The 12,450-nt window shown below is 38.1% G+C and overlaps 1 protein-coding gene across 4 annotated transcripts in view; it reads right to left on the bottom strand.

Annotated features, from left to right (window-relative positions):
• Positions 1–12,450, bottom strand: part of TPD52L1 (TPD52 like 1) — a 94,287-nt gene that overhangs the window by 13,144 nt on the left and 68,693 nt on the right. For all 4 annotated transcript variants that reach the window (XM_063097026.1, XM_063097028.1, XM_063097029.1 and 1 more), the window contains exons 3-4: positions 12,192–12,340; positions 1,183–1,284 (exon numbers count right to left, since the gene is read on the bottom strand). In XM_063097026.1, coding sequence (XP_062953096.1) covers positions 1,183–1,284; positions 12,192–12,340 — 251 coding nt within the window. The remainder of the gene's footprint in view (positions 1–1,182; positions 1,285–12,191; positions 12,341–12,450) is intronic.

The raw sequence follows: 12,450 nt of genomic DNA, 5'->3' as shown, positions 1-12,450 counted from the left end.
AATTAGAAGTAATTAATGATCCAGGAGATTTACCTGTTCACCACATGCTGCCTCTGAAGAATTTCAATAGCTTCTTGTTATTTCAGTATTAGTAAAAATTAAGATAAAACAATGTGCTCAGATTTATGCATATGTCCTTACTTAACTCTAGCCTCGTGAATGCCTAGTTAAGATGGTGCATGAAATATTGGGCACAATCCAGCAGTTTATGAAGCCAAAAAATAATCTAAACATGAAGATATAAATATTTGCCTCTAGGTATCAAAGTTGAAGGGTAATAAAGTAATAGTTTAAGAATCCAGTAAAATAAGTACATACAGATTTTTTTTAAAAAATTTAAAAAATTTTAAATGAATTTGATTTCTAGAGAGAAAAATAAAACTGATTTCTAAAGAAAAATCTCCCAAAGCATATTAGTCAAATTCAAAATAAACTATGATAGGTCTTTAAACAAGCATAAACTATGAGAGCCATAACTCTCTGTACGATAACTTCCCTGTACATAACATAAAAAATAAAAATGGCAAACAGTACATTTTTTTTCTGGTAACTACAGTGAAAACATTTGGCTCTCAGCTCAAAATCTACCTTGAGGTTCATCCTAGTTTTATGTAATAGCAAAATACTGAAAATAGCCAAAATGTGTATAATACTTGTTTAAATGTATTGCTACAGCTATGTATTAGGAGATAATATAGCCTTTAAAAATAAAGGTGAACTAAATATTTATTAGTATTTTCACAATATATTGCTAAAGTGAAGAAAGAAAACTACCAGGAGCATAGACCATATTGTATCTACTCAGAATAAAAGAATAAGTACGTATGTATTTAGCACTGAAAAAATATACTAGATGGATCTATACAAAAGTGTAACCTAGAATAGTTTATCAGAGCATATTTCACTGAATGCATATTTTAATTTATCATTGTAATTATGTCTAGTAAGATTCAGCATGGGCTGCATTCTTTCGAATCTCTCCTCATTACCCTATATCTTCTATTTTCACTACATCAGGTCCTAGTGGGAAGGGCATTTTTGCCCCCTAAGCTGACATTTAGGCAGAAAATGTCCCAGTATAAAACTCTGTCTTAGTCACCAATCAATATCAGCCATATAACACTGTCATCCATTAAAATAAAATAAAATAAACACTGTTCCCATGGTTCTTTCTCATAGTACCTCATGTCTCCAAACTTCTTGCTGATGGCCGTCCCCACATTGCTGAAAGCCGCAGTTGCCTTCTGCCCTGCATGACTCAGGGTTTCATGTGTTTTTTTGTACCTAGAAGTAAAACAGAATAGCAGTAAGCAACACAGTTTCTAAACCTCCCATAAAACATTCATCTTCTTTCTCTCTCCTTACTTTGAAAATGCTCTTTCTAAACAGATTTAGGAAGAAGAAGATTCACAGAAGTTAACTGTTTCCATTGATTATTTGAGGGTGATGGGATGACTTCTGTTCATCAGAGGGAAAGTCAGACTATTACATCTGAATTCGGGAAGAATATACATGTACAAATGAAGATCTGAATGTGCAGTTCTCTCATCACAAGTAATGGAACTACTCACAGAGAGTTAAAGAAATGTATCAATTCTACAAAGAGACACCTGTCTGTGAATGCTCCAGCCACCAAAGTTTACACAGAAGTTAGAAAATGTAGATTTTGAAGAGAAATCTTAAGCATTTACTGTTAGTTTGGGTAAAATTAACCAGAAAAAGGTAAAATATAACTAGCTATTTAACTTATTTTTCTAATATTTATAGCTAAGAATAATAAGGGCACATAATCTGAAAATAATATAGTGACCTTTTTTTCTAAACAGTTTTAGGAATACAGTACTGTGGTTATTTGTTATAAGCCTATGTCCTCACTAGACTGTGACTATTTGGGGGCAGGGAAGCGATTCACCTTTATGTCCGCAGTATGTGGCAGAGGGATACAGGAGAAACAATAAATACTAGATGAATGACTAGGTGACACCAAAGAGGATGCTCCTGTGACAGTGAACTGGGAGTAGTGGCAATAGGAAGAGAGAGAAGTATGGTGGATTTCATTGACAGAATGGATAGATTTGACAGGAGATTATAAGTGACAAATAAGAACGAGACAGAAAGATCGTTCTGAGGATGTGAGAATGATGAGAGGAAGGACAGTGGTGTTATCCATAGGGCTGAGAAATTTCTGAGTTAGTTAATAAAGGGGAAAACAGAAGGTCCATAACTTGAGGGAATAAAAAGAAATCAGAAAATTTTTTTGTACATATTAGAAAAAACAAACAAACAAACCCAAAACTCATAATACATATGCTGTCTTCTTCCAATTCATGCTGCTCCAGGTAAGTTCGCTCGAAGCCACCTGAAGCCTGTAACACTTGCACGTATATGGTACCTTTGAGAAGACTTTACATCAGATAAAATTAGTTGTGTGGGAATTTCCCTTATCCCTGTACCCCTTCCATCTTCCACAAGTCATCCATCCCTAAATATATTATAAGACTCTAGTGGATGCTTGAAAACAGACCCCTTGGTCTTCCCCGGGACTGAAATCACTTTATTAATAGGCATTCTATTATTCTCTTCTTGTTAACAGGGTGGAATGAGTCTATAACATAATTAGTACCATATGTTATTTACTTACACGATGCCTGTCTTTCAGGAAGTGTAAAAAACGTATAGATCTAGATTATAAGACCAAATATGCATTTACTGAAGAGACATTTCCTACCAAAATATGGAAGGACCAAGGGGAAGAAGGGTCAAAGAAGAATCTGGTGACTGGGAGGTAATTTGTGTCCTACAGGGGATTGTGGAGTAGAATGGGTAAGGAGGATTCCAGATGGCACTGGATCAGGCAACTAATGAAAAGTGAGAAGATGCAAGAAATAAACAACTTTCAGAAAGTGTGCCTATTTTTTATGAGAAGGTCCAAAAATACCGGCTTATTCAAATTACAATTTTATTTTTCATTTTACTACATGATTTTAGGTTTTAATTATGAAAAATACCCACATTTTTTGACCACATGAAGCCATGGAATTTCAGACTGGGTGACACATAAAATGTTATTATCTAACTTGTCATTGATGATGAGGCAGTTAAAATAGTACTAAATGTTAAAAACCAGAAATAAAAACAGCGATCATCATTATAAGATTTAAGGTATGGTCTTGAAATGACATGTGCTGAGAATTCTTCAGAAGAAACTTGCTTCTAAATGGGCTCCTGAAGCAGGATTCTGAACACTGAATTAACCAGGTTCAGAAATAGTCTTTAAAAGCAAGATTTAAATGTAGGTTTTGGTCTTAAAAATAAAAGGACACATTTACAGATAAATAAAAGTCTGGAATTCCTATCCCAGTTATACTTTTAGGATGCTGACAAAGTTTTCACAAAGTAGTAATTGGTCCATGAAACCAGATCTGTGGAAAGTGCATTTAAAAAATGTAATATGTATATTCTAGAAGTGAGGAGAACACAGCATTACGTGCAGATAAAACATGTTCTCGCACTATGGACTGGCATTTAGAATTAGGCACATTCTAGGACTCTTTCCACTAACATCACAATTCTGAAAAATATCAAGGAAAACTTTTTTCCTTTGCAGAAGTTTCACATGAATTTGATAAGGAAACAGAACACTCCATTAAATGCCCCAAATAGGCGACTAGCATCATCTTTGACACTTTTATTTCTTTTACCCTCCATATCCAATCCATCAGGATACCCTGTTGGTTCATTTCAGCTTTCAAAATAAATCTAGCATCTATTTTCTTACCACCTCCACTTCTCTCTACCTTAGCTCAGTCCACCATCATCACTCACCTGGGCTCTTGCAATAGCCTCCTAACTAGTCTCCCTACTTCTACTTTTATCCCCCTGTAGTCCCTTCTCAACACTGCAGCCAGAGGTATCCATCAAAACTAAAGCCAGAGCATATCACTTCTCTGCTCAAAACCCTTTGGTGGCCCATTTCACTCAGAGTAAAAAGCCAAAATCCATATGGTGGGCCGTACGATGGCCCCCACTAGCTCTCATCTCCTCTTTTTACTTGCTCATTCTGCTCCAGCCACCTTGACCTCCTTACAGTTCCTGGAACATACCAGGCCCTGTCTGACCTTAGGGCCTCTGCTCTGACTGTTCTGCTTTGTGATGACATCAAATCTAGTAAAAAAAAAAAAAAAAAAAAAATGGTTGTGTTGTATTGTAAATGTCCCACTTTGAAGAATTAAAAAGGCCTAAGCCTGTACCCTTCAGGAGACATTGGACAGAGACAGTCCTATCAGGGCCAGAGGTCCTTGAGGCCTTGGCCAAGTGGATACCAGCAGAATGGAGCTGAACTCTGGGGGGGAAGGAAGAGATGGAAGTAGAAAAGGGAATCAAGGAAAGCTGAGGGAGGAAAGTCTATCAGGCATCCACCTAGCACTGGCTCTGTACGGCCTGAAAAGTGACTCAAGGGGAACGTGAAGCAATGTTCTATAATGTCTGTGGCCTCTACATGAAGTTAGGACTGACGACTGGGGGGAAAAGGCCTTCTTGTGTTGGTCCTGCATTTCTCCAGGAATTATTTATGATTAGACCAAACATTTGATTTTCTTTAAAGCTATTCCATGTAGTTTAACTTTATGTATGTATTTTAGAATCCTTTGAAATTTGAGATGAGGTTACTTTTGAATGTCCCCATGTGTGTGTGTGACATTCTGAATTTGATGGCTTGATTTAAAGACAGCTAGCTAGAAGGAAGTACATACTGTAAGCAATAGATGTTAGCTACACTGTGTTTTAAACACACTTCTATAGCAAAATGGAGGTGGATGTATTCAGGAATCTAACTGCTTAAGTATGGTATTAGTGCAATTTATATCCCCACCACGAAAAATGCAACTTTATTTCTATGTGAAATTTCCAAGTTAAAATTCAGTCATATGGATAGTTCAGTGCAGTGTTGCTATGGGTCAAATGTGTCCCCCAAAACCTCATGTGCTGGAAACTTGATCCCCCATGTAATAGTGTTAAGAGGGTGGGAAATCTAATTATGGTATTTGAAAGGTGGAGCTTTTGAGAGGCAATTGGATTGTGAGGACTGTGTCCATATGAATGGATTAATCCATTCATGGAGTAATGTGTCGATGGTTTAATGGACTGTCATGGGCATGGACTGGTGGCTTTCTAAGGAGAGCACATGAAAGAGATCTTGCCATTCTCGCCTTGTGATACCCTGGTAGCCATGGGACTCTGCAGAGACTCCCCACCAAGAAGACCCTCCTCATATGTGCCCTTTGGACTTTGGATATCCTAGTCTCTGCAAGTGTAAGAAATAAATTTCATTTTCTTATATATTACCCAGTTTCAGGTATTCTGTTATAAGCGACAGAAAACTGACTAATACTGGTGTTAAAATGTTAAGACACCTTATTTCTGAGAATTATTTAATGTCAAATCTGAAGGGCACTAGAGCTCAGTCTCTTCAAATTACACATGGTGAAACTGAGGCACAGAAGAGTCATGTGACTCCTCAATGACTAAGGTAGGGCTAGCACCCAGTCCACTGTGCCTCCGTCAATCAGAATGTCTTGTTGCCTTGGAGATGGTAGACAATTGAAGGTGAGTTAGGTCAGCTTTCTATAGCTCCAGTGTTCATAAGAGAAATAATAATACTGTATATCAAGAATTCTAAGATGTACATTTTTTCATGTTTTTATACCTCTTCCCTAGGCCAACCCCCACATTTCTTGAAAACAATTAGTAGCCATTTACACACATTACTCAGAGAGCAGTAATTGAGAGAAAGATTTCAAGGGGGTAAGCATTATATGTGAGGAAGTAATTTCCAAGAACAAAGTAACCAGGGACCCCATGAGAGATAGGCCATTGGGCTCACAGTACTTAAAAGCTCACATCACAGTCTAAGTGAGAGTGCCTCAGGAGTTGTGTGTTGCACAGACCTTGTAACTTTATGTGGCACCCTGATTGAATTTGACCTTAAAATTGAGTAATATACATCCTTATCCAGAAGCTAGAAGCCTAAGTCTTGAGAAAAGATCCTCCTATCAGGCCACTGGTAACTCCCAGAGAAGCTGGTATATATGAGTTTTACTCCCTTTATTATGCCGTGGAATTTGGCACATAGTTTGTACTGCTGATACTTAAATTTTTTTCTACCCTATCATATAAAACTATGTTTAGTAATATTCAAATAATGAAAAACAACTTAAAATACTAATCTTGTGATTTACTTAACAATCTTGTGATTTAAATACCATTTAATACTAGCATCTCTTATTTTAAGCTACATATAGGTTACACCATTGCTGACTTACATTAATGATAAAGCAGAGGAACATCATGTTTTCCTTAGGTAAAAGCAGAAATGCTAAGATAGGCTTAGGGTGCTGTCAATTGTTCGTTAGCTGGCAGAAAAATTGGGAGAATATGCTTCCAGAAATCTGTTCTGTGCCTGTCTTCTGTGTTCCCACATCCCTTTTCGAAATGTTTTTCCACGTATTGTAATCATGGTTTTCAAACCTGTCTCCATGACCTGCCTGAACTTCCTAAGGACAGAGCCACAATCTTGTTTGCCACCACTGTATCTCCAATGAATAAACCACAGCAACATCCACATGAAAGCCAGACAATGGAAACAGAGTCCAGTTCAATTCCCAGACTTCAGCTACAGGTGCAGTCAGAAGTTTCCAGTGTGAAGTTCCTGACTCTGGAAGAAGACATGCCTTAAGATGAGTGAGAGGAAATTCGCCCCTGTGTGCTCTAAACCCATTGCAGCCAACAGACGCTCTGTATGGACCTGCACTTCCCAATAAATCTCGAATTTGGTCTAGGGCTGAACCTTTCTTTGGCAGAGGTTTAACCATGACAGCAATAGCAGCTGATGTTTATTGAGTACTTCATATGCATTAACTCATTTAAGGCTGTTTACTGGGAGAATTTTGTTTGTTTGTTTTGAGTCCAGGTAATCCTCTTATTTTTCAGTGAAAGTCAACAGGAAAATAGGCTTTACTTTTTTCAGAGATTCAGTTTGGCTGGAATGGACAGCATTTAATGTCCAGGGCAGGTTAGCTTTTCAGCCAGCACACTGAAATGGGATCTTCAGAAGTGCGGAGTAAGGGTCTCTGCAAGCCAAATAAAAAGCATTTTATTGATTATTTCATGCATAATCCTCTTGTCATATGTTACTAATTTGAAAATCAGTGTTAATATTCAAAAGGAGAAAGCATGCCATCTTCTAAACTGTTTTGACGTAAAGCATTTTTCTACACATGACAAGAAGAAAAAATAAAAAATTCAACGGCCTATTTACAAGAAGATATTTCACAGCACAAATATATTTTCTATTATGAGATTTTTAAAAAATTCCTTTAATGGTTGCATATGCAGCATTTCACTAAAGACACAAAAAAACTTTAAAGATTATTTTCTTCTAAAGTCTCCTTAAACATGTTATCAAAACATAAATTTACTACTTGAATCTAGAAAAAAAGAATCCACTTCTGCCTTGTGTAATAAGATGAAAGCCTTAAGAAGAATAAAGAACTGTGTGAGAGATTGGTATGTATGTCTTTTTAAATTAGGTCTTCAATCTTCAGTGGCACTTCCAAACGGAACAACGCTATACAACAGGCTCCCCACCAAAAAAGACGACAGTCATTCCTGATCATAATGGCCTGAAAGTCTTAGGAGCACAAAAGGAAAGAGTAAATAAGTCATCAACTAAATTTCAATTTTCAAAAACTGTGCATTTTTTAAACGCTGACTATGAGGCATTTACTCCTTTTTACATAGGATGATGTTTTAACCTTTCCAAAAATATGGGATAGTTTAAATTCCTTTTCAAAATCTTTCACCCTCTGTAGACCTACCATTTGGTCTCTGGCATAACTTAGTGGGGTTTGTCAGTGGGGGAAATTGAGAGGCTAGCAAAGCAGAACACTTATTAAATAAATGAAGTATATCGGTTTGAACAGCCCACCACAACGTGGCATGCCCTGATTAACTTCTACCTACAGAAGAGATTCAATTTCTCTACTTTCTTCGCCCCAAAGCCACTCACCTCCCCCATGCCTCCTTGAAGGCTAAAGACAACATAGAAAGGCAGGAGAAAATAAGGGAATGTGGGGTTGTGTGTTTTTAGATTCTCTCAAATCTAAGCATGTTAAAAACTATGACAAAAACAACAGCAATACCAAACCCTGGACACAGATGATCACCTGCTCCTGTGTTCCTGGAATCTTCTATAAAGAACATTTTAGTCTGCTGTGTAATTATTCCTACTCATCGGTCCTATTCCAATTTGAATCCTATTGCAGACTAAAATATGCCAAGATCTTTTATTAACATACCATAGATTTTCTTTTCATTATAAATCAAACTAAATGGGTCATGATTGCTTAATCAGTATGCACAGTATTGCCTCTGGGAATCACACACATCCTCTGACAGCCAAAATTCTTTTTACTGCCTTGAAATCTAATTCTACCCAACCTGACCTGACCACAGCTCATCATTCCCTCACATCAAATTTTTCATCATTTGAGGTATAGATCTTGTCGTGGAATGGTATCATGATCACTAACAGAGCAGGGATCTAATTAATTCAGGGGGAGAGTAGATTTTGTTTTCTCTCCCCCAGCATGTGATTAAGACCTTTCCCTTTCCCTCAGCAACCAAGAAAAAAGGGTTGGAGAAAAGACCCTCTCCAGAAACTATACGGTTGAGGGAATGATTATTCCCTATAAAGGGAAGTTCGCCTCATTTGAAAAGGTTAGTGAGTCCACAATCATCTGTATTTATTAAGTAATCTTTGAGGAAATCTCATCTAATCCTATAGCTTTCAATGACATCTATACGCAGATGACTCCCAAATGTCCACCTTTGCCTTGAACTTTTCCTCAGAGTTGCCCTCTCAGTATATAAACTTGTCTATTGGGCATTTCAGACTTCACATAGCCAAAACAGAATTCCTGAGTCTCCCCTACAGACCTGTTTTTCAATCATTCTCACAACAGAGAATAATTACTGCATGCCGACAAAGTGTCAGACACCGTCCTGCATGTGTTACAAATAATAACTCATTGAATCCTCATTGCTTATGCAGTAGGTACTAATACGTTCTCATTTCACAGACAGAGCAAGGCTCGGATTTCACCCAAAGCAATCGAGTCTGTAACCCAAGAGCTTCACCACAGTGCTGTACTCCCTTCACAGTAAACAGTACCGATACTCACCCGATAGCCCAAGTCAAAGGCCTAAAAGTCACACTCGGTCCCTCTACTTTCCTCATCGTCCACCTCCAAACCACTGGGAATTTCTGTTGGCCTATCTCCAAATTCTATCACCTCTCTGTCCGCAACTTTGTAAAATCCCCAAACTCCGTCTTTCTGACTATAAGTTCCATAACCCCAGGGAGTAAATCTGATCTATTCATTCAAAAAAAGCTTTACACCAAGTAGACCGCCTGGCTATAAAACCAGTTTGTTTTTCGAACATGGGAAAATGTAAACTACTATTCTCCCCTGTGGGAAGATGCTAGGAACCTTCCTTGAACTTGCCTGATCTAATTCCAGGTACCAGGATGAGTATGAATCTCTCCCCTCCCTTATTTCCCCTCCCACCCTGCCCCGATCAGGCACAGGGCAAACTTGACACACCCTCTGCCCAGATAGTCCCAGTTCCCTGCCCCTTCCCCTTCAGCAACAGAGTTACTAGAATTGCTTTGCCCTCCGTGTGGTTAGTTTATTCCTGCAGTGTGGCTAGGAAGGCCAAGCAGAAAGATCCTTTCTGGTTCTTACACCCCAGAGGGAAATTCAGATCAGTAGAACATGAAGCTCCCAAACCTGGATTAAATTCAGAGGTGATCCAACCCAGAGAACTGGAGATTGTTCAGCCTTACCCTGTCAGGGCCATTAACTGGTCTTGGCCACCAAAGTGAAAAGACTGAGGCCAAAACTACTGACAGATAAGCTTATAATTTAGTACCCACTATGGGTTAAATGTGTCCCCCAAAAGTTCATATATTGGAAACTTGACCTCCATTGTAACGGTGTTAAGAGAGTGGGAAATCCAATTACGGTATTTGAAAGGTGGGACCTTTAAGAGGTGATTAGATCATGAGAACTGTTCCCTTGTGAATGGACTGATGCAGTCATGGAGTAATGAGCATGGTTAGGATGGCTTTGTAGGAGAGTGAGGGAGAAGGTTAGCTCTCTTGCTTGGGCCATTCTGCAACACCCTGCATGCTGTAGAGAGTCACCTTGCCATATATGCCCCCTGGATCATGGACTTCCCAGTCTCCAAAACTGTAAGAAATAAATTTCATTTCTTTATATAGTGCCAAGTTTAAGGCATGCTGTTATAAGCAACAGAAACAGACTAATACAGTGCCTAAAATCCAACTACCCTTCTCAGGAGACTGTTCATACAGTGTTGCAATATATCTTTTACATTGTTGCACATCAATATGTGGTTTCTTATTTTCTTCCATAATTTTCAACATCTGGTTGGGGAAGGCAGGTTAGCCTCTAGAGATAAACTAATGTGCTTCCTGGCTCCATCCTGCCCTACTCTGAGCTGTGCCCTGACCCTGTCTGGATGAGTCCTTGCGGTGCACAAGCATAGAAGCCAATAGGATTGCTAGGCCATGTTATGGAGGACAGAAACATTCTCCTTCTCATGGAAACTAAGGGAGCCACTCTGGACACTTCTGGCTCCTTTTAGATGCAACTCCTCATACAAAGGGCATCTTTGCACAGGAGCAAAAGGCCTTAAACCTTAGTTCTTAGGAACTGCAGGCAAAGCTGGCTCCTGGAAAAAGAGCTGTCAATCATTGGTTCTTCTTCCTACTAACAGGTAGGAAGAAAATAAAAAAAAAAGAAATTCACACAAAAGAAGAAAAAAAAAAAAAAAAAGAAATTCAGTATCTTTACCTCCAATGGATGATAGTAGGGAAGAAAATGCATAACCCAAAGAGAGAAATATCTTGGGCTAGTCAGTTAGCTCACTTGAGAGAGAGAGAGTGATGCTGGTAACACCAAGGTTACAGGTTCGGATCCCTGTATCAGCCAGTCACCAAAAAAACAAAAACAAAAACCAAAGACAAAAATTTCTTGATGGTGGAATTTAGGGCTAAAGATAGAAAGTCTCTGTGATTTCCCCATCAGCCCCTAATCCTCAACACACAAAAAGAAGAAAAATCACATCATCTATGTGGGTACCTTCTTCCCTCTGGTAGAAGACCACCTGGCAGGCAAAATATTTTTAATCATTAGAAAAGTACCACCATAGTTAAGTATTTCATGTAATTAAAAAAGTAATCCAATAGAACCATGATTGTAGAATAATCAGAGTTATTTTGTACCTTGCCTAACACAAAGGCAAAGCCAAAATCATATCTGTTGGTATAAACCCAGTTCTAAATATTCCCTAGAATAGTGAGGATGAAAAGCATATGCCAAAAGATGAGAGGTTTTCTTTCTAAAGTCAATTGCCAACAAGTCAGTAACTATTAAAATTGCCAACTTTTTTTTTTTTTCTGACTGGTAAGGGGATTGCAACCCTCAGTTCAGTGTCATCTGCACCATGCTCAGCCAGCGAGCACACCAGCCATCCTATATAGGATCCGAACCCGCAGCGCTACCAGCGCTGCACTCTCCTGAGTGAGCCATGGGGCCAACCCCCAACCATTTTTTAAAGGCACTCAGAATACACAGTGAGTGTCAAGTATTTGTGGAAAAAAAGCACCTGCCCATTGATAATTTTTATGGTAAAGGTAAAGTAAAATATATATTTAACAAATGTTTATTTATTTTTTATTTATTCTATTTTATCAATATACAATGTAGTTGATTTTCGTGTCCTTTACTAATTCCTCCTTTTCCAATGTTTAAAACCAAATAATAGAGAAAAGCATTTAAGCTATAAAACCCCATGAAAGTAGTGTGAGTGACAATGGCTTTAGTGAATAGTTTTATTTCATAAAGCCACTTTATAAAGTCTACTTCACATACAATATATTTAATGATTATTCATATTTCTTTATTTTGCTTCTGGAGAAAATATTTTTTCCTAGCTACAAGTACCAAATCAGTCTTGTAGGAAAACAAAACAAAATAAAACAACAGAAGAGTGGCAAGACAATAGGCAAAGTAAAATTTTAAAACTTCGGTTAATATCTTACTTACGCAGTAGTAGTCTGCATGTCATGCCAGCTTTTACTGAAGTTCTGTTTTAATTCATTCATCAGGTTCATGCCAAGTTTTTGCTTGATCTCAACCAGATGCCTTTCTTTTGCTGATAAAACTTGTCGTAATGTTGTAATTTCGTCTTCTAGCTAAGGTGGGAAGAATGGTGGAGGAAAATGTCAGATCAGCTGAAAAGCATATTTCCAAAAGCTCTTGGTGCTCCAAAGCAGCCTCTTGATCCTCCTATTTATACAATCCA

The sequence above is a fragment of the Cynocephalus volans genome, chromosome 5, assembly GCF_027409185.1.
Source record: "Cynocephalus volans isolate mCynVol1 chromosome 5, mCynVol1.pri, whole genome shotgun sequence".
Lineage (NCBI taxonomy): Eukaryota > Metazoa > Chordata > Mammalia > Dermoptera > Cynocephalidae > Cynocephalus > Cynocephalus volans.
The sequence above is the reverse complement of the archived record's forward strand: the minus strand, read 5'-3'. Positions and strand labels throughout refer to the sequence as shown.